This window comes from Schistocerca nitens, chromosome 1 (assembly GCF_023898315.1).
Source record: "Schistocerca nitens isolate TAMUIC-IGC-003100 chromosome 1, iqSchNite1.1, whole genome shotgun sequence".
NCBI lineage: Eukaryota > Metazoa > Arthropoda > Insecta > Orthoptera > Acrididae > Schistocerca > Schistocerca nitens.
The window spans coordinates 1040413591-1040437160 of NC_064614.1; the positions used below are offsets into that span (position 1 = coordinate 1040413591).

At 39.4% G+C, this 23570-nt stretch overlaps 1 protein-coding gene and 1 non-coding gene across 2 annotated transcripts in view; both read left to right on the forward strand.

The window, feature by feature from the left end:
- LOC126196964 (disco-interacting protein 2) overlaps positions 1 to 23570 on the forward strand; it is a 667247-nt gene that overhangs the window by 568320 nt on the left and 75357 nt on the right. Inside the window, 8 exon segments of the mRNA XM_049934602.1 lie at positions 365 to 558; positions 3135 to 3258; positions 3387 to 3592; positions 4228 to 4455; positions 5928 to 6189; positions 7690 to 7924; positions 10223 to 10362; positions 16082 to 16299. Coding sequence (XP_049790559.1) covers positions 365 to 558; positions 3135 to 3258; positions 3387 to 3592; positions 4228 to 4455; positions 5928 to 6189; positions 7690 to 7924; positions 10223 to 10362; positions 16082 to 16299 — 1607 coding nt within the window.
- Trnaa-cgc (transfer RNA alanine (anticodon CGC)) lies at positions 5297 to 5369 on the forward strand. The gene has a single exon. It is a non-coding gene; the product is annotated as a tRNA-Ala (tRNA).

Sequence of the window (23570 nt, forward strand, 5' to 3'; positions counted from 1 at the left end):
TTCATGATGCATAGCACTGACGTGGTAACCTTACCCATCTTGCTAGATAGTATTTCAGTTGTGTTGCTTTCACTGGGTTGTGCTGTACATAGCTATTTGGTTCCAGTATAGCTTTGGACATACAGTGAGTAAAGATCTGTCTGCTGCACGTTAAATGACACGGAGAAAATTTCACATATACTAATCCATTTTAAATTGTCGTAAGCGAAGACTGTGGTTTTAGTCATGGGGAAGACCTACTCTCTATGAGGTTATTGTTTAATTAGTTAGGCATGTTTCCAGTGATGTAGTGGTCAATGTGAAATTTCATGTTTCATTAGCCTAGTAATTGTTGTCAGTTATTATATGTGTTGGATTTTCTCAGGTACTGGGAGATGGAAAGTGTCTGCAAAGATCCAGCAACTCCTCAATACACTCAAGAGGCCAAAGCGTCGACCTCTTCCAGAGTTCTATGAAGATGATGATATAGAACTAGAAATTGCAGCAAATCCTAAAGATCCAAATGCGCCCAAACCAGAAGGCAGTTCGATGACTTCTGCAATTGGAGAGCAACTTGTGGTTAGAATTTCCACAATAAAGTACTTACTAATTTAATAGAGATATATCTTTTCCCAAACTACTGTGGAATAATATTGCATTAGTTTGTAGACTATTATAACAGTACTGACGAATCAAACTAAAAAAAAATAAGAGAGTAATAGCACTTCACACTTTTTCAAAATTTTACCTCCATGTCTCCTTAGAGTTTTCTACTCGTAGATGAATAAACCATTGTATTCTTGAAACTGCTTAGTGCAGCCACCATAGTAGACAACATTAGGAAGGTTATTCAGTACTGGTTCTCAATAAATGCTTTTATTCAGTTTTTGGTGAGGACGTAGAACATGTGGGAACATTTGCAGGGAACAAGGACTGAGGCACGGTAATTACTGTCCACTTCTCCTGGATTCTTTTGAGAAATGCGGGAAGACACTACAACCTTCCTGGGATTAGTGATAAACCTTTATCAAGCATAATTTTGTGATATGACCTTTTACAGTGAAGAAAAGCATGCCTGTATTCTTTTACTTGCATTTTTTATTAACTTTTTTTGGATGAGAATAATCACAGAAGGTAAAAATTTTTGCTTGCCATTTGATCACTAGGTCAGATGGATATTGCTACAGTTCATCCCAGACATTTCATCACAAGTTATGATGAATACGGATTTCAGCCTTCTGAAATTAAATTTGTTGACAGTCCTCCAAATACTGTCTTGAACACCTTGTACTTAAGTTAGGTAGTCTGATAACTACATACAGTATTACATTCTTCCTGATAATGGGTGCTCTGGTGGAAGATAATGAGAAATGGCTGTGTGTTCAATCCCAAGAATACTCTAAATTTATTATTTTGTGGAACAGTATTCTCCGAACAAATAATGCCACATTTTGGGAGAACTTTTTGCTATGTGTTTGTACTGCCTTTCATTGCCAAGAAAATTTCTTGTGTTTAAATTCACTGAAGCAACAAAAGGTCATTGCTATGGATGGAGAATCCCCAAAATTCAAATACTAACACAATGGATTAAATTAGATGTTGCTGTTGCTTCTCGTTCCTGAAGTGCAACAGTAGATTAGAACCATTTACACTGCTGGCCACCGTAAATGCAACACCAAGAAAGACAAGAGGTAGCACAACAAAATTTGTTTTGTAGATAACATGTTGACCAAGTATCAAATGATTACGTTTACAGACGTCTGTGACATGTGGTTCCTGCCAGAATCAGTAGCCAGAGTAGCCGCCGTTGTTGGAGATCACTGCTGCCACACGTCTCGGCATTGAGTCAAAGAGACGTTGGATGTGTTCCTGGGGTACAGCAGCCCAAGCAGCTTCCACACATTGCCAAAGATCATCTGGTGTGGCAGCTGGGGATGTAATCTGGGTCACTCGTTGAGCAACCAAGGACCACATGTTTTCCATCGGCGAAAGATCCGGAGAGCGAGCCGGCCAGGGAAGCAATTCAATCTGGTTATTGACGAAGAACCTTTGGACAATGCGTGCCACGTGTGGTCGTGCATTATCCTGTTGAAATATGGCTGTGGCCGAGCCCTGAAGGTAAGGAAGGACAACTGGCTCCAGCACCTCGGATATGTAGTGCCGGTTATTTAAAGTACCGGCAATGCGTACTAGAGGCGTGCGAGAGTAATATCCAATACCGCCCCATACCATAATACCCGGTGCAAGACCAGTGTGGCGGTGCATAATGCAGCTGTCCAGCATCCTCTCTCCACGGTGTCTCCACACTCGAATCCGACCATTGTGGTGCTGCAGACAGAAGCGTGCCTCGTCAGTAAAGACAACGTCATTCCATTCTGCCGTCCACATCCGTCTGTCATCACACCATTGGCGATGGAGACGTCTGTGGTTCTGCGTCAATGGTAGACGAAGCAATGGACGTCTTGCAGAGAGACCACTCTGCTGTAAACGGCGTCGAATGGTACGCGCAGACACTGGATGATGCGTTACAGACGCAATGTTCTGTGCTATGGTTCGGGATGTCACTGAGCGATCTGTCACTGCCATGCGCACAATTTGCCTATCAGCATGTGCAGTGGTGCACCGAGGTGAATGCGATCGACCACGTCGGTCCGTCGTACCCTCCTGCATCCAACGGTCACATATCCGCATTGCAGTTGTTTGGTTTCGTCCAACACGATTAGCGATTTCTCTGTATGATAATCCACAATCTCGGTAAGCCACTATCCTTCCTCTGTCGAACTCGGATACTTGATCAAAAGATGTTCGCTGTTGTCTACGAGGCATAACTGATCGTCTTGTGAAACAACCACAAGGTAAACACATGTGCCGAACGTACACCCGTCGAAATCGCCAAGCCTTAAATGGCGCTATGAGGTGGCGCCACAGGCGCGCGTGATGTGCGTCTGCGCTGAAATTCTAATCAGTTGCATATCTCATCGCTGCAAACTCATAGTGTACCTTTCACTTGATTCGGATGCTTCCTTCAGGGTGTTGCATTTACGGTGGCCAGCAGTGTATTTTCAGAGCTCCTCAGTGTCTCTCATAGATGATAAGGCTACAGTTTTTAATATAAATATTAAGACATTTTAGATAAAAATGCAATTGTTTTATAGGTTCCATCTGGATTACCAAGAAATCTGGAGGCTGCCATTCAAAGGTATGGCTCTGCATCGTACAAAGCTCCTGTAGCAACAGTTCTAGACCCCAATGGAAAGCTGACCATCACTCTGACTTATGGTTCGTCTCATTCTGTTTGGTTACTTCTGATACTATTTAAAAAATTCTGAAGACTGTTGTTAGTAGAATCAAATATATTTTGAATTTTAGTTTCTTAATGAGTACTAACTGGTACATTCTTATTACAGGAAAGCTTCTCAGTAGATCACAGAAAATTGCTTACACTTTGCTTAACAAGGCCTTCAGCAAAGGTGGTGATACTTGTCTGAAGCCTGGTGACAGAATTGCCCTTGTTTACCCAAATAATGATCCTATAAATTTCATTTGTGCCTTTTATGGGTGCTTGCAAGCTGGAATTGTGCCAGTTCCAATTGAAGTTCCTCTGACAAGACGGGTAAGTTTTTTTATCCATCCAGTTTTTTCCTCCAAAAACTAAATTATAATATAATGTCTTACAGATATAACAAGTAATGTGTTTTAATAGATTTTGCAGCAATTATTATTCTGTTCAATTGTATCTTCTAAATTGAAGAAAAAGAAAATTAAATGGGAATGCTGTGGATGTCATAGGTAGTAGCTTATTTTCTAACACTTCTTATCATGTTGAACAATGGAAATTCCAGGATGGAATGACAACAGTAGTGTCAAAAGGATAGATCACTACTCACCATATAGAGGAGAAGGCAGCCAGAGACAATGGTGTGTGTGTGTGTGTGTGTGTGTGTGTGTGTGTGTGTGTGTGTGTGTGTTCTATTTCAGAAGGCATTTGAAAGCCTAAATATATGTATTTTGGTTTTGTCCCTCTGTGACTCACTGTCTCCTCTATGTGGTAAGTAGCAATCTATTTTTTTCCATAATGTTTTTTTGATCTGTTAAACTTGTTGTTATTTGTGGTTTCAAGTCAACTTTTTACATTTGCGCTCACCGTGTGTGTTACAAAGGACATTTAAGTTTTACTTTTCACATAGGTGTTGGTATTTTGAACTGATTATTCTCACCATGTTTGCTAACTCTAATGTGTATATGCAGGATGCGGGATCGCAACAGATAGGATTCCTGCTAGGTAGCTGTGGCATTCAGGTTGCATTGACGTCCGAAGCATGCCTAAAAGGTCTGCCAAAAACTGCCACTGGTGAAGTAGTGGCATTTAAAGGTTGGCCCAAACTGCAGTGGTTTGTTACTGAACACTTAGCCAAGACACCAAAAGACTGGCTTCCCCCTCCAAGACTGACAGATGACACGCCTGCATATATAGAGGTAATCATTGAATAATGTCACCTTAGTATCTGATATTTAGATTATCGTCTCATAAACACGGGTTTTGTTTAGAGATAAATCTTGGAATGTTTTGTTACAAAATGTGGCTACAATATTCAGAACACTTATTGTGTTGTGTAATAATGCATTGCAGAATGTAATGCAGTACCAAATATCTTAGTGTATTTGTCACTGTCATTTTCATAATTGCTTGAATTAAACCAGAATCAAGACACATCTTGGGACAATTTTAGGTTTTGCTAGATTCATTATGATTCTTTCTCATGGATTTAATAGGTTTTTTCACAACCTACAAAAGAAAATACATGGTCTGAAAATTAACATTAAAGTTATGAGGGTAACGATAATGAATTTCACATAGTTCTGAACAAAATTTGGATCATACATTTGCACAATTCTAAACAAAATTCAGATCAAACATTTGTGGCAGAAGGTGTGTATTGGCAGATACCAAGTGGACTGGCAACAGTTCACCATGGAGAAGAAACAGCCATACAGTGGCTTCAGTCTGTAGATGTTTTTATTTAAATTTTTCAGAGTCAGTCTGTCTGTGTGTTTGTGCATGCGTCTTGTGTTTATATTTTTTTGAAATTTTTACATAGCATCATTTCCATGGATGAACAGGAAATATTGTCATATGCCAATAACAAAATGTAAGTACTCAAATGATGATGATGATGATGATGATGATGATAAAGTAATGAAATAAGAACATGAAAGCTTTCTTGAATATATTCCTTGTTGAACAAATAAATGTAACGAGCACATAGAGGTTACGTCATCTTTCTGAAGGGCATTTAGCACAACTGCAGTGGCACCGAGCGAGGTGGCGCAGTGGTTAGCACACTGGACTCGCATTCGGGAGGACGACGGTTCAATCCCGTCTTCCGCCATCCTGATTTAGGTTTTCCGTGATTTCCCTAAATCGTTTCAGGCAAATGCCGGGATGGTTCCTTTGCAAAGGGCACGGTCGATTTCCTTCCAAATCCTTCCCTAACCTGAGCTTGCGCTCCGTCTCTGATGACCTCGTTGTCGACGGGACGTTAAACACTACCCACCACCACCACAACTGGAGTGGCATCCAAAGACACACAAATAACAAAAAGCAGTGGAGTTATTTTTATTGCTTATGTTATACTGGTTCCAGACAGCTTATTCTTGTGGTATTGTTTAGAGTTTGTAAGCTGTTAGTTAGTTTTTTCCTACAAAATTGTAGTTGAAGTGACATTTTTGTTTCATCTATTAACATTTTTTCCCTTGCATTTCCATTTAGATTCATTTTTTAATGTTATTTCTCACTGTTTTTTACTCGTGGGTATTTTTCATTTATTAATGCAGTTTGACTACTCTGAAGTATGCTCGAGTGCCATTTCATCCCATGAAATTTGTCAGGTCAAGATTTGTAGATTTGTTTCGTATTTTGTGTTTATCTAATGAATGCTCTGTTTCAGTACACAACAGACAAAGATGGTTCAGTCATGGGTGTCACCGTTACCCGAACAGCTATGCTGGCTCACTGCCGTACACTCACAATGGCCTGCAGTTACACTGAAGGTGAAAACATGGTGTGTGTCCTCGACTTCAAACGAGAAGTTGGACTGTGGCACAGTGTTCTCACAAGTGTTCTCAATGGCATGCATGTGATTTTTATACCATATGCACTCATGAAAGTTAACCCAGCATCATGGATGCAGATGATCACCAAATATAGAGGTATGTTTATAACTTTTCATGGGTACTTATTATTTCTCAAGTGAATGTTTTAGAGCTGTTGTAGTTTTTATCTGTTTCAAATGTCAGTTGTCATGACAATACCTGTAAGCTTAAAACATTACAGGTAATGCATTTGGCAGTAGCTATGCTTAATAACTTTATTGTATGCATTTGTGGAAACTAATTCCCACTATTTGAAATGTGGGATACTATTTTTCTACTTATAATCTTAATTGTGACATTAAGATTGCATTAAATTGACACTACACAGCCAGAACAAATGGAAGTGTGTGCCTGGAAGGACAGCATTGAATTTTGTGGGCACTTGTTTCCCTTAGGCAAAATTTATTTCTCATGAGAAAATAATACTAACTATGAAAGGTTAATATTATATTTATCGGCCCCCCCCCCCCCCCCCCTGTCAGAGGTTAGAGTCGTCCTCCCTTGGGCATGGGTATGTGTGTTGTCCTTAGTGTAAGATAGTTTCAGTTAGATTAAGTAGTGTGTAAGCTTAAGGACCAATGACCTCACCAGTTTGGTTCCATAAGACCTTCCCACAATTTTTTTCACACACACACACAACACAACACAACACAACACACAGTTTCCTTGGATGAGCTGTATCTTAGCTTTGAAGCTTGGTATTTCATGCAATAGTGAAAACATGTGAATGTAAGAGGATTGAAGAAGAAAAGCTTCAATTAAGGGAGTGATAAAAACTGATAGTAAGACAAACTGGTGGAGTATATTTATTCGCTCATTGAACAGTTGCAAAAATTAATACTTGATGGCTGAGATGTGCCTCCAAAGCTATTTGAATAATTCATACATCTGTCATGATGAAAATCATGTGAAACAGAATAGTACATTCCTGCTGTCATGGATGGAGATGCAGTTTCAGTCTCATTGTGGGACAAGTTACAATGACACACTTGCACTGATGGTCTAACATGAAAACATTTCTTAATTGCAGTTGCCCGTATTTCTCATGTCACATTTACAACCTCTGAAGGCTTTGAAATTGAATTACTTCCTGCTCTCCACAATAACTGGATTCCTTGTAATTGTCACATGGTTAAGACAGTTCAGAGACACACAGGGAGGTTCATGACAAACTAAGAGATTACCACTTATTGTACAGAGGAAGAATGAGTGTTTGAAAGCAGAGCTGCAGGTTTCAACTTTATATTTATAGACCTATCTACCACTTAACACTTGATTTATTGTGTTTAGCTATATTTATTCACACTATTGTTCACTTTCTGCACAGGATATTGTGTGAACATATTAAATAAAAAGGTTTGATAGTTTTCATTTCACGGTCTTCTGTACATAAGTCTAAACATTTCACGTTTTCATTAGTAATTCCAATCAAACAATATCGAAACAAGAGGCAACTGAAATCCTGTTTCTAAAGCTAAATATTAAATTAACACACAATCTTCCTGTATAACACTTTCTGTGTTCTTCTGTCATTCATTTGTACAAAAACGTTCACAGCAAGTGTTGCAGTTGTAAAATCTCGGGACCTGCACTGGGGCTTGTTAGCGACAAAAGACCATAAAGAAGTAAGCTTGTCATCACTCAGGTTGCTGTTAGTAGCAGATGGGGCAAACCCATGGTCGCTCTCCTCGTGTGACCAGTTTCTTGGTGTCTTCCAAGCCAAAGGCCTTCGTCCTGATGCCATCTGCCCATGTGCTAGCTCCAGTGAATGCCTCACAGTATCTGTGCGAAGGTGAGTAACTCCAGAAACTTGACTGCATCATCTGTGAATAGATGCTATGAATATGTATTCATGTGTGTTGTTAATAATTCTAAGACATAAGCAATTTATGGCAATCGGTGACTGAATGTGCATATTAATCTATGAATACCTTTTCATTTGTTTGGTTTAGTGTTATTACTGATTGTAGTTGTTTGTATTCTAATTAAAATGGGTTCATTTTAGAGATATATGGAAAGAAGTTTTAAATCCTGACATGCAGTTGCTATCAGTAAAAGAAAATGGGGTTAAAGACAGGAATGGTTTGTTCACTTTGATTATTTGTTAAATTTGGAAAATAAAATTGACTTCAATATGTGCTTTTTCTCAGTGGTGGGCTTTATATTTGTGTCAAAACTGCATTTTAGGAAGGGTCTGTTATCTTTATTACCTTTGTTTGTTGGATATGATTTACACAAAAAGGAAGATAACTTTAAATTTAAACTTGATGCCATAACCGTGTCATAAAAAAATTGAGAAACTGGGTAGGCCTTCTAAAGCCAAAAAGAGAAACTGATTACAAGCAGAAGTCACAGGTTGAGAAGTGGTATAGTTAGGTTTAATTATGTAACTGCATTCTTTCAGTCCTTTACTCATATACTGTAGCTCGTAATCCCAGCTGGAAAACCTTCAGCGTAAACCATAACTTTTTTATATAAGTACATTAACAGCATGAAATGGGGTTCTGAAACTATATCCTAATCACCAAAGAAATGATTGCTTATATTAGTAAGGAACTACTTATAATGACAGGTTATTGTGTAGCTGTTTAGCTACTTCAGCTGAGCATTTACCCTGTACAGGCTTTATTAAATTTGTTCAATTCAATGGCGGTTGATGAGCAGTTCACTACGTACATGTTCCTCCACACACTGAGAAAATTGCTTCTCACATTTGTTCCTCCCACTGTCAAACATATGTACTCATTATTTTCTATGAGATGACATAGGATCTCTGATGTTTTTTCGCCTTCTTGCAATAAGCATGAACATGCATGTAGTGAACTAGTCATTCACTGCCACAGAGTATGTCAAATGTGACAACATTTGTCACAGCTTACGGACACACTTCAAGATAAGAAACCAGTTGTGCACTAATACACCATAAAAATAGTTCTTTAGTTATTTTAGCAGTCCCATTTATTTTATTTTGAGATATTAATTACACATCAGTTACATATCATTACAGAACTAGAGTTTATTTGTGTGTACACAGGCTAAAACAAAGATTTAAAAAATCAGCAGCAGTGGTATTATATATATTATGAACACCAGATAAACTGAAGCATTGTGAGCCGGGGGTGGGGTTGGGGGGCGGGGGGGGGGGATGAGATGACGAGTAAAGAGAAATGCTCTTTTAAGCTAGACACTATGTGTTAAGAAATGAAGGATATAAAGTAGAACTGCACAAGAAAGAGCAAAGGTTTTCTTGCATAAATACTTTGTATGGGAGTTACACTATATAGTGCAGAATTCAGAGTCTCGGTGAAATCATTTCAAACAGAACTTCGTCTTCTTCAGATGATGGACAAGTGAAGATATTCCTACATATAGATACCTCCTTTACTATAACTGTTTAATTTTTTAAGTTACAGTGAACACAAGCAGTTTTAGTGGATGCTAAATGTGGAATTTGTCAGAAACTGCGAAAAGAATGTTATTGGAACAAAAGAAAGTCTAATCTTGTCCCAACAACTTGTCCCAGTGGAAATATATAAGTGTTTTTATGATACAAATGGAAACAAAATTCCCAATATAACAGATATGCCCTAGATTGTACTGAATAGAGCTAAACCACTACAACATGGATTTTAATAATTCACTTTTCAAAGTTAATTGTGTCAAAGTCAAATTAAAAATACCCCAAAAATTTCGTGATCAAGTTTATGTGCAGAAGTTGTGAACATGCCTCACATATAAAAAGTTGGGGGAAAATTATAGCATAAATGTTAGTTTAAAAAATAACTACAGAGGCTATTTACTATCATGTAATTTTAATTTTTGCTCAAAAGCTAGATTTGTCTTTTAATTTATCAGTTTTTTGTGATAATAATACTATCAGTTCTTCCTTTCAATTTATCTTAATAATTACTTATTGCAGCTATTTGTTGCAATTTATCATAATAATTACTTATCAATATTAAGAGTGGTTTTTAATCATCTTCATTTTTAAATGTTAGTTAAGAAATCTGAACAAAATAAAACTAGGAATGATTTTTGCACATGTTATATTATAAAACACTGCAATTAAAATGTTCTGTGACATTTACAGACCTGGCAGAGCTGGAGTAAATGCTACTGGTCGAGGAGTTTTGTCAATGTCGGGTCTCAGTTATGGTGTCGTTCGTGTTGATCAAGAAAATTCACTGACCTCTTTGACGTTGCAAGACTGTGGTCAGGTCATGCCTGGCAGTGAGTATAAATACGTTTTAACTATTTTTTTGTTGTTGACAGTTTTTGAGGTCGTAAGGAACTCTATCCACATTTGTATAAATTGGTTTCAATCAAAATAACAGATACTAATGAAATCCTTTGTGTATTGTGCAGGTCTGTCAGTACCATAACAGAAAGTAGCAGTGTAACATTATAACCATGTCTCTATAGCTACAAATGTTATAGGAGAGTTCTTGCAGAATGTAAACATTTTTGGATTAAAGGAGGCCACTCACTCGAAAAGCAGAAGCATTGAGTTGTCAATAGCCTCATACAAAAGAAAGAAAACTTGCTTGTTTTCAGAGTTCTCCTTTGATGAGCCAGAGTAAAATACCGAAGCATGCAGGTACATGCGCGCCACTGCCACTACAAGGTTGTGGCTGAATTAACAGTGCCAGTGCTTTGTTTCTTGGCAGGTGGACTGGTTGTGGTGTGGGTAGTGTTGGGTGTGGTGGGTAGATGGAGAAAGATGCAGGGAGAGGGACTAAAGGTGGGTGGCTAGTGTCTTGGAGGGAGGCAGTTGGTTTGCCTGCTAGGAACATGGGAGGGAGGGGTGGCAGGAATATGGGCTAGATATGTAAGCCACGATTGTTGGGGCCGATGGGGGGGGGGGGGGGTTGTGCCATATTCTGAAGGTGATGTGGGGACATGAATTAGGAGGTGGTGAAAAGATGGAGGAAAGAGAAACTGTTAGGCAGAGGATGCAGGACAATGGGGTACCTGAGATTGAGGCCAGGATGATTATAGGAGCAGAAGATGTGTTAAAAGGATAGCTCCCATCTGTGTAGTACAGAGAAGCTAGTGATTGAGGGAAGGATCCAGTTGGTCTGGGTTGTCAAGCAGCCATTCAAAATGAGCACGTTGTCCTAAGCCGTGTTTTGTGCTATGGTGCATGTTGTGCCACTGGGTGCTGAACTTTGTTTATAGCAACAGTTTGGCAGTGACATTCCTCCTGGTGGACAGCTGGTTGGTAGTCATGCTGACGTGGAAAGCTGTGCAGTTTTTGCAACAAAGTTGGTATATGACATCGTTGCTTTCATAGGCTGGAAGTGGGTTTGGCATAGGGATGGACTAGGATGTTGTGTAGGTTGGGTGGGTGACAGAACACCACTTTAGGAAGGGTGGGAAGGATTTTGGATGGGACATCCCTCATTTCAGGGCAGAATGAAAGATAATCAAAGCCCTGTGAAGGATATGGTTCAGTTGCTCCATTCCAGGGTGGTACTGGATGATAGGGGTGTGCTTCTGTCTAGCTGGTCCTAGGAGGTGGTGGGAGGATTTAAGGGTGTGTGAGGATATGGTGTATGGCTCAGGAAATCTGTTCGTGGACTAGATTTGGTGGGTATTGCCTGTCTCTGATGCCTCCATGAGACCTCCAGCATGCTGGCAAAGGGACTTCTCTTCACTGCAGGGGGCTTACGCCATCCACAAATGGCAAGGCTTGTATGGGAGGAATTTTTTGGTGTGGAAACGATGACAGCTTCAAAATGCAGATACTGTTGGTGGTTAGTGGGTTTAATGTGGACAGAGGTGTGGATGGAGCCATCATAGAGTAGGAGGTCAACAACATCCAGGAAGGTGGCACATTGGATAGTGGGGGACCAGGTGAAGTGAAGTGGATTGGAGAGATGATGTTGAGGGTATGAAGAAACAGGGGTTGGGTGTTTTGGCTCTGAGTCCAGATCAAGACAATATCACAATGAACTTGAACCAGATTAGGGGTTCGGAGTTTTGGGGGGTTTGGACATTTTCCTATCGATAGCCTATAAACAGGTAGATATAGGAGGATGCCATGTGGGTGCCCGTGGCTGCGACATAGATTTGTCTGTATACCATCCCGTCAAAGGAATAGTAGTTGTGGGTCAGGATATAGTTGCTAAGGTGTTTAAGGAATGAGGTGGTGAGTTTGGATTCTGAAGGATGTTGGGGGAGGTAATGTTTGGTAGTGGCAAGGCCATGAGCATGATGGATGTTATTCAGTGGGGACACAATAGCCAACTATAGGGGGGCCTCCAAGATTGTTGGGTTTGTGGATTCTGGGGAGCATGTAGAATGCAGGTCTGCGGGATATTGTAGTGGTGAGAAAGGAGGTGGACTCGGGGGAGAGATTCTGGGAAGGGCCTACGGATTTCAGTAAGGAGGTTATGTTGGATTCCTGGGATGGGATCACTATGACAGAGCTTTTAAATGGAGGATTCAGACAGTCAGCAGAGGCCTTCCGTCAGATAATCACTGTGACTCATCATGACAGTGGCAGAGCCTTTGTCTGCATGGAGGATGCTTGGGATCTGTTTTGAGGTTGTGTGTGGCTGTCCTTTCTTCCGTTCAAATGTTAGTGTTCTTAGGAAGAGGCCTTGGGAAGGATGGTGAGGCCATGTTGGCTGTTAGGAATTCCTGGAAGGTGATTGGGAGGGGGGGGGGGGCATTTAAGTGGGAGGAAAGGAATGTCACTGTTGGATGGTGGTGTGAAATGATAAAAGCAATGTTCAGTGTTGGGATTAGGTTGGCTTTGACAGTTCCAACATGGTTAAACTTTGGCAGAGAGCTGAAGCTGAGGCCTTTGGATAGAACTGGAACTTCTATGGTACTGAGGGTTTTGGTAGAAACGTTAACAACGTTTTGTGTGGTGTTGGGAGGGAGTTTTGGAGGATATGGTAAATTGAAGAAGTCAGCTAGGCAGGTTCTGGATGCTATGAGGGGGTTGGCGAGGACGTGAGTAGGATGGGTGTTGATCGAAGGTGGTGCCCCAAGGTGGGAGTAGGATGTCAACATGTTGGACACTTCATGGAGGTGGTAGCTGGAATGCTCCTCCAAGTCTTGGAGTGCAAGAATTTTTATTTTGAAGATGTGTATGTAATCAGGATTGCACAGTAACAGTATCTTGCCAAGTCTTCTTGCTGAGAGAGTAGAGGTCGTTCTTGTATGCTTGTGCCTGGGAGAGATGTTTTTGCAGTACCAGGTTTTTGAGGGATATGGCTGTCACAATCTGAAAAGGAGGAGAAGGCAGTGGTGGTGGTGGTGGTGGTGGTGGTGGTGGTGGTGGTGGTGGTGGTGGTTGTGGTTGTGAAATGAGGGGTGGGATGCAGAGGAGGAGATTTTTATGGTTAGGTCACTAGGAGGGGATTCCGTTGTTTAGACAGCATTTAAGGTGCAGGATGCAGGACTGGGTTTTAGCCATGGAAAGGAATACGTTTCTGAACTGGAGCAGAAGGATGGAGCAGGGATCCATTAGGGTATGGGTGGTGTTAGGAAACGGGAAATGATTCAGAGAATGGGCAAGTAAAGTGTTAGGTTGTTGTAAGAGGAAGTGGATAATATAGTGTGAGTTCAGGGAGTGAAAAGGACAGAAGAAACTGTGCTGGGACATATAAGATGGTTTTGTAACCTGAGGATATTTGATCATGCAAAAGTTGTCATCACATGTGGTGAAAAAGGAAAAGTGTAAAATTCGGATAGCAGCGTGTGTGAGGAGGGAGAGTGGATGCGTAACAAAGACGAGTAGAAAAATGTTGGTACAGATGTGGGCAGACAATACAGCAGATACAGTTTGGGTGTAGATTATGGACATTCCCAAAGGAGGGATGGCACTAGATTTGTAGGAAATTTCATATAGAAAGTAAGTACTCCTAGATTAAAAGGAGACCTGAAAAAGCATTGGTTGCTGATAGGCACACACAAAGGATAGAGAACTTCATAGCTTTTAGAGTTATCCTTTGATGAGCTCTCTCTCTCTCTCTCTCTCTCTCTCTCTCTCTCTCTCTCTCTCTCTCTCTGTGTGTGTGTGTGTGTGTGTGTGTGTGTGTGTGTGTGTGTGTGTGTGTGTGTTAGTTAGTTAGTTAGTGTTTGCTTGCTCCAACATCATACCAGCCAGGCTAATAATGCCAATGCTTTATTTCTCAGCACGTGGACTGGTTTCCCCTTCTTCTGCCCTGTTACCTCATCCCAATTCATGTCTCCACATCTGGGAATGCTGTGTGGTGATTCCCATTCCTCTATGCCACATCCATATGATGCCACTGGCTGATGGGCGACATGGTGATCAGCAAGCCCCCCCCCCCCCCCCCCCCATAGGCCCTTCTGTGGCCAGAACTACAGCCCCCATCTCTAAAAACCAAAGAGATGAAAGATAAAAAGCACCCATCAGCCAAAATCAGTGAACATTGTTGAAATGATGCCTTTATTACTGATGCCAGCTACCCCTTTTGTTGTTTTGTAATGAGTTTTCATTACTTTATACTCTCTGTACCTTACAGTTTCATGACTTATGTGCTCAATTATTTTCTCTGTGAGTTTTTGCAAGTTTTTAAGCCAGCAACAACTGATTGTGCTTCTCCTTTCATTTTTCACAGCTGTTACATTCAGTCTCTGAGGTGCAGGTAATTAAGATCACAACCAAAAGAAATGGTAGCATTTAGGGTGAACCAAAAGTTACTGAATTACTAATGATGTCATAGTCTTGTCTCAAAGAGTAAATGTAATGACTGTGAAAGCAGTTTTCTTTAGCATCAAATTCGGAGCAATAGATGGACATTCAGTTTTTCATTTTCATGCATAGTTAGTAACACATGTATTTTAGATTGATCAAACAGTTCTTTCAAATTTCTGAAAAGCATTTACAGTTGCAGGAAATTAATGCCACTGCTTATCATAAGGACACAACTTATCAAAACTTGATATATTATCAGTACTTGGGAATGTCTTTGTGACCATGTAATATTTTGTAGAAGACAGTGTACTCTAAAAAATAACAAAGTTTATTCACAGCAAGAGAGACGAATAAAAGATACTGTTTGCCCATCAGAGGGCTCGCCTGTGGATGAGCACCATCTGACTAGTGGTGCAACAGTGATAGATAGTAATGTTGTGCCAGTTAATTGGTTTCTATAGTTGGTAACACTACATCCTCTTCCACACTAACAGCTATCACCAAAGGAAAAGGTCATAGACTTTACATGGTATAGGGGAGGCACCACCAGGGAAGATGTCACATCAGTATCCATGGGCATCACTGCAAAATGACCTATCAGGATGACACGTGACAGGAGTTGCACAAGTTACCCCAGGATAGGAGAAACCGCCTGCTGACCAGGATGGTGCCGAAGGCACTGTCAAATGAGTCCGTGGATAGAGGCCTTGGAGTAAATCGTGGACTCGTTGCAGATGGTGATAGTCCCAAGGATCCGGGCTCTGAGGCATTCGAGCTCACGGGCACATGCCGGTCTGTCCACCTGCAAGTAAATGAGAAGCCTCAGTGATGACATGCACTGGCAGTGAATGTGAAAATCTAACAGGGACCAGTGATGGGTAGTCTGAAACCATTGCACCAGGCTGTGGCCTTCAGTCAGGGTGACCTCACAAGTCACTAGGAGACCAGCAAATGAGATAGGTCTTGTGTAAGACACAATTTTGTCGCAAGTAGTAGCTGTAAAATAATCTTCTTCTTGCTCCATCTCTAATGACCTCTGTGTTCACAGTGCATTAAATCCTAAGCTTCCTTCCTTCCATCCTCACATAACATATGCTCAAAAGGTTTTCTTTTATCTTTTATAAAGCTTACTGTGTGTATTACATATGAAGTAACACATACAATATTGTCGTTATACACTTTCAAATCTTAAATTTTAGGCTAGTAACTTCTCATTTTATTCATTGCATCCTTGTAAACTGTAATGCATGAAGAACAAAAACTTTTGTACAGGTGTGATTGTGGTTGTGAAAATGGATGGACCATCGTACCTGTGTAAGACTGATGAAGTAGGTGAGATTTGTGTGAATTCAAGTGCAACTGGCAGCCAGTACTGGGGACTGCAAGGTCTGACGAACAGCACATTCAGAGTGCAGCCTCTCCACAGTGACAGCAAGCCGATTGGGGAAGCCGAATATGTTCGCAGTGGCCTTCTTGGATTTCTTGGGCCTGTACGTATTCATTCCTTGTATTAACCATTCAACTTCTGAAACATTCTGTGTTTGATATGAGAAATTTGTTTTCCTTATTTTAGTTACATTGGTACTTTGACTTGTTTCAATGAAATATGCATTTGCTTTGCCACATGGTAAGGATGTGGCGTATTTCTATGTTAGCTAGTGCTTGAACTGAAAACATACTGCATTGGTTTAATCGACATACTCTCCAGGACCTTAAAGTGCTTTGCTCCTGATAAATGGAGTAATAAATGAGTTTCTGGTGGTAACCTGTATGTAAACAAGCTGCAGCTACAGTAAATGTGAAATTTGAATTGCCATTATGTTTTCAAGTGAATACAACTATGAATTATTTGGTTGTACCCATTTAATCACATTTTTTCGAAAAAGAAAAAAAAAGACAATAAAGGCACTGGAAACTAAATAATTATTGTAGTTATGTATAATACAAGATCCAGTCTCAATAATGTGACCATTGCCTATGATCGATGTCAACATGCAATAACCACTTACAGATGGTAGGTGGCAGCACTGGCAGTGGATGGTATGTAAAGTGTGTCAGGGGGACATAGAAAAAAGTGGAGCCATTATAATAATGTGGAAACAGAGCAGTTTATCTTATGTCCAAATTGGCCTAATCATTGTATTTTGGGCCAATGGTGGAACCATTTCTGAGACGACAAAGTTTGTAAACTGTTGGTGTGCCACCTTGGTTAAAGTAAACGGTGCATGGCAAAATGGTGCTATCCAAAGCTGGCCCCAAGACAACTGTTATGCACTACAAGGCCATAGATGACAGGGTGAATGAAGGTTGAGGAGATGTGTATGGATGAATAGTGATGCACTGTTGAGCAACTGATTGTCCATATGAAACAAAGGGCTACCAGTTGTGTCTGCTCAATGACCATTCAATGAATGTTGCAGCTTGTGAGTTCCTACAGCAGGTGTCTGGTTCTTGTAGCCATGCTGACTGCTGTTTATTGGCAACAAAATAGGGAATTTGCTTACTAGTGCCACTACTGGACATACACTGAGTGGCGACAGGTGGCGTTTCCAGATGAATCTGTGGTATCACCTCGATGGAGCTGTTTGGGTCATGGGTCTTCAACTGGGAAACCTTGTGCAGACGGCTACGGCATGGGAAACAACAAGGTTCCACATCACTGTCGGCACCTTCCAGAATCTCACAGACACTCTTCCCACACGTCTCGCAGCCATCTGTACTGCAGAAGAAGGTGGTTATTCAGGTTTTTAACAGGTGGTCACATTAATGTGATTGGACAGTGTATTTAAATCATTGTGTATCATATGGTGCTTCTTTATTGAAAACAAGTTCACTTGTGGATGAACACCTTATGCCACCTGATGAAACTTTTAATCTGTTTCTTCAAGTCAGTTCTTCTTCAAACTGTTTACTCCACATTCCCAACGTTGAAGCAGATACATGTAATGAAACAAACATATTTAAATACTAGTTACATCTACATCTACATGGTAACTCTGCAATTCACACTTTAAAGTGTGTAGCAGAGGGTTCATCGAACCATTTTCATACTACTTCTCTACCATTCCACTCTAGAATGGCGCATGGGAAAAAGGAATACCTAAATCTTTCCATTCGAGTCTGACTTCTCTTATTTTATTATGATGATAAGTCCTCCCTACGTAGGTGGGTGTGAACAAAATATTTTCGCATTCGGAAGAGAAAGTTGGTGATTGAAATTTCGTAAATAGACCTCGCCGCAAAGAAAACTGCCTTTGTTTCAGTGACTGCCACCCCAACTCGCATATATCAGTGACACTCTCATACCTAATGCTTGATAACACAAAACGAGCTGCCCTTCTTTACACTTTTTCGATGTCCTCCATCAATCCTATCTGGTAAGGATCCCAAACTGTGCAGCAATATTCCAGCAGAGGACGGACTAGTGTAATGTAGGCTGCCTCTTTAGTGGGTTTGTTGCATCTTCTAAGTGTTCTGCCAACAAAGCACAGTCTTTGTTGCGTCTTCCCCACAATATTATCTATGTGGTTTTTCAAATTTAAGTTGCTCGTAATTGTAATTCCTAGGTATTTAGTCAAATTGACAGCCCTTAGATTTGTGTGATTTATCGTATACCCAGAATTTATTGGTTTTCTTTTAGTAGCCATGTGGGTGACCTCACACTTTTCTTTGTGTAGTGCCAATTGTCACTTATCGCACCATACAGAAATTCTCTCTAGATCATTTTGTAATTGGAATTGATCGTCTGATGATTTTACTAGACGGGAAATTACAGCGTCATCTGCAAACAATCTAAGGGGGCTGCTCAGATTATCACCCAGATCATTTATGTAAATCAGGGACAGCAGAGGGCCTATGACACTACCTTGCAGAGCGCCAGAGATAATTTCTGTTCTACTCGATGATTTACCGTCCACCACCACGAACTGTGACCTCTCTGAGAGGAAATCACGAATCCAGTCACACAACTGGGACGATACTCCATATATACGCAATTTGATTAATAGTCGTTTGTGAGGAATGGTATCAAAAGCTTACTGAAAATCCAGGAATATGGAATCTATCTTATCCCTTGTCGACAGCACTCATTACTTCGTGGGAATAAAAAGCTAGCTGTGTTGCACAAGAATGATAATTTCCGAATCTGTGTTGCTTATGTATCAATAAGTCATTTTCTTCAACGTGATTCATAATGTTAGAGTACAGTGTATGCTCCGAAATCGTACTGCAAATTGAGGTCAGTGATATGGGTCTGTAATTCAATGGGTTACTCCTATTTCCTTTCTTGAATATTGGTGTGACCTGTGCTACTTTCCTGTCTTTAGGAACAGACCTTTCGTCAAGTGAGTGGTTGTATATGGTTACTAAGAAAAGCTTTATTGTGACTGCTACTTTGAAAGCAACCTTATCTAGTAACTCCGCTTTAGTGGCACCATCGTCGGTAACATTTCCATCACTATCACGCAGTGACGGTATTGAATGTTTTTTGCCACCGGTGTACTTTACATACGACCAGAATCTCTTTGGGTTTTCTACCATAGTTTGAGACAATGTTTCATTGTGGAAACAATTAAAAGCATCTATCATTGACATCCACACTAAATTTTGAACTTCCATGAAACTTAGCCAGTCTTGGGGATTTTGCGTTCTTCTGAATTTGGCATGCTTTTTTCGTTGCTTCTGCAACAGTGTTCCGACATGTTTTATCTACTATGGTGGATCAGTCCTGTCTCGTATTAACTTATGTGGTATGAATCTATCTATTGCTGTGTAGCTCAGAATAATAGATACAATCCCTCTCTCATAAATGCCTTAGTCATTTGCCAGTTTTCAGTTCCTTGGTGAAGTGTCATACAAACTTGCAAATTTTTTCAGACCACATAATAGAAAAATATCCATCCATATAGACAGAAATTATAAAGTGAAATTTTTCACAATTGTAAATCCACTGGACAGTGGTATCTAAAATCTAATGTATAAATTCTTTTGCTGCTGTTCTTGATTCTGTGCAGGACAAACAGTGAAAAACTTTGAAATCTGCTACAAGGCACTTACAAATGCCTTCTGACTCAAAAACTTAAGTTGAGCTTTATGTCATTGTGAATACTCTGTTGGTAATATCAATGACAACTTTTCTATGTCATATATTGCTGACAAAGAATTACAGCTGGATCTCCTCAAACAATTTGAGATATACATTCACGATCTAAAATAACTTTTAAAAAATCCCGTACGAATAAACTGAATACAGAACTCTTTTTCATCTAGACTTTCGAAGACATCTTGGCACCAAAACACCTTCATAAAAGGCAATAATAAGATACGTTCATCATTGTACATAAATTATTATTTTCTTATTCATGTAACTACTATGTTACACTGTTGCTCTTTATTATTTTACATTGCCATTGCCAAATGAATAACAGCTCTGTTGTACACACTTGCAGTTCAATCACTTTTGAATTATGTAGTGAATGTTTAATTCTATTTGATTGTCTTCTTTGTGATGTTTTGGTCCATATTACATATATTTTTTGATGTGTGAACATACCTGCAGCTTACAGTGTTCACTTGCATTCATTATCTATGCCTGTAAATCTTTGTTCTGTAATGTAATGAATCTCAGGTGAAAAGGATGTGATGCAGTGAAGTGCATTATCTTCCATATTTGTATTCATTATACTTACATTCAGTGTTATAGTGTGAAACAAAGTGCAGTGAGAGAGAGAGAGAGAGAGAGAGAGAGAGAGAGAGAGAGAGAGAGAGAGTTTTGTAAGTAAAAGCTGCAAAATGTGCATTGTCAGAATGAATTTGTCATGTTCTACAATGCTTTGTAATGTAAGTAACTTAAATCGTAATGGACTTTCCACTTCTTAAACATTTTATTAATTAATTTCTTTTGTTTCTGCCAGCAACCTGGCACCTGTGACACCTCTGTCTGATGATGAGGCTGCAGTGGCTTAAAAACTAGTAAATCATATCAAAATACAAATGAACAGCTGGTTACATGGGAAACCCACATAAATTACCGATATTAACCAAGTGTTTAGTAAGTGAATGCCTTTTGTGTTAGATCTTGATGCCAGCCAAAAGATGGCATCATGAACAAGAAAATGTGGCTCAAACAAAACTCTAATTATGTGAGTTTGTGTGATACGTTCTTCATTTCAGTTTGATAAACGGTAGGCTGTACACAGCAAGACTTGATACAGAATTACTATGCAATAAGAAACACAACTAAATCTGAAAACTGGACAGTAATTCAATAACACTAAATGAACTTAAGTAACTTTAAATGCAAACATTTTAGGTTAGGCTTTATCGTGACTGTTACTGACATCAAATGAAACAACAAGTTTACTGTTACCAGTCACAGTAACTAGTAACAATAAACTTGAACTTAAGTAAATTTAAATATCCCTGTGCAATCTGTTACCATTGTAATAAAATAACAAAGAATAGAAGAAGGTCATTTGGGTGTACATCTGGTATACAATGTGTTACTATTTGGCCAGTTTGTTTTGACTGCATTTAAATTTCACCCTCTTCTTCCTTCCTGCTTGTCATTATCAACTTTTTGTATACCTCTGAACAAGAAGGCAGAATGGAAAGAGACGTTATTTTTAATTTATTTTTAAATTTATATTAATATTTTGTGTATTAGATATTTGACTGTGGTACCTTTCTTTGTTTCGGGCATCTTCCAACCTTCTAGCTACAGTAGTACATGTCGATGCATTCCTGACCACTTGTGATCCCTCCCTGCCACCTCCTCCTCCTCCTCCTCCTTCTCCTTCTCCTTCTTCTTTCTTCCTTCCTTTATATTTAACTGGCTGCTGCAAGTGCACAATGCCAGTTGTTCCACCCAATTATAAGTTTTTGACAAGCATAAGTAATGATTTCAGTGCAAAAGTAATTATCTGTTTTGATCATTATTATATCTTACTTTTTAAAAAGTACACCTCAATGCTTTTTAGCCACAGCCATCATCAGAATCTGTCAGATTAACAGAAAAATGAAAATCAATACCTATATAATAATTGTAGCAATGCATTTTATAGAAACAAAATGTAGGCATTCCACATTTAAAAACTTGAAACACTGTACTTCTTCAGTTTACACGTACAACTGTACCATGACTAACGCTCAAATAACTTACAGAAAAGTAGCTGGGTGACATTGTCAACAACCCCTGATATTTCAACAGGAGCACACCCTGCCCTGAAAATAGCAGGGTGTTCTCTTGTTGAAATACCAGTGGTTGTAGACAACGGCACCCAGATGCTTTCCCATAAGTTATTTTTTCCCATAAGTTATTTGAGTGTTGTATGTGCCAGGAGAAACTAAGGTCTCACGTGACTAAGGCTGTTCAGTGAGGCATCGTGCTTTAAATGATGCTCTGTGGCCATCAGGTGGCGTTACAAGCAATAGGAACTGTCATTGTTACATTTTAATTAATCTTTACAAATTAAGCATACAGTCATTTCATGAGAGTAAAAGATAACAAGTTTTAGCATACATTTTTTAAAAATACTGTAGGCTTAATTGGTAGATGCTAATAATTTAACTCTGATAATTCCTATTCCGTTTCATGCACTCTAACAGCCACAGAGCATTATTTAAGTCAGACTGACTCACTGAACAGCACTAGTCTTGGTACAATTGTACATCTGAAGAGATACAGTGTGGAGAGCTTTTAAATGTGGTACATTTACATTTTGTTTCCATAAAATGTATTACTGTGTTTACTGTAGATATATTATTTCTCATTTGTTCTGTTTATCCGACAGATTGTGATGATAGCTGTGGCCGAAATGTGTGAAAGCATAATTTTATTTCATTTTATTTAATTTTTTTTATTTTTTTAAATAAGGTTTTTATTTTTTATTTTACACATCTATTTCCATAGGACCAAATTGAGGAGTAAATTGTGAAACATGTCAGCACATGAAATTACAACAGAAAAGTAATAACAGATAAAATAAAATGTTCATGAAAGCAAAAACGCCATAAATTTCTGTGAACACAGTTACCAATATAGCACAAGAATGAGATTAATTTTTCAAGGAACTCCTTGACAGAATAGAAAGAGTCTGCCCTTGAGGCAACTCTTCACTTTAGATTTGAAAGCGTGTGGATTACTGATTAGATTTTTGAATTCTTGTGGTGGTTTACTGAAAACGGATCCAGCAGTGTGCTACAAGCTTCTCTGCACAAGAGTTGCATTTGGATTGCATTTCCTTATCTGCCTGGTATTAACTGAGTGAAGGCTGTCAATTCTTGGCAAAAAGCTAATATTGTTAACAAAAAAACCATGGTAAAGAATTTTGGTGTATATTTTAGGCCACTGTCAGAATACTCAGACTAATAAACAGGGGTTGACAACAGGTTCGTGAACTTACACCATTTATTGTCCGTTTCTGAGACAAAAATACCTTTTGAGAATGGGAAGAATTACCCCAAAATATAATACCATATGTCATAAGCAAGTGAAAATAAGCAGAGTAGACTACTTTTCATGCCAAACTACCACTTAGTTCAGATACTGTTCTGAGAATAAAAATGGCAGCATTAAGTCTTTGAACAAGCTCCTGAACATGGGCTTTCCATGACAGTTTACTATCTATCTGAACAAGTAGGGATTTGAACTGTTCAGTTTCACCGTGTGCCCATTCTGTGAAATTAAAATGTCAGGTTTTGTTGAATTCTGTGTCAGAAACTGTAAAAAGTGAGCCTTACTGTGATTTAGTGTTAGTTTATT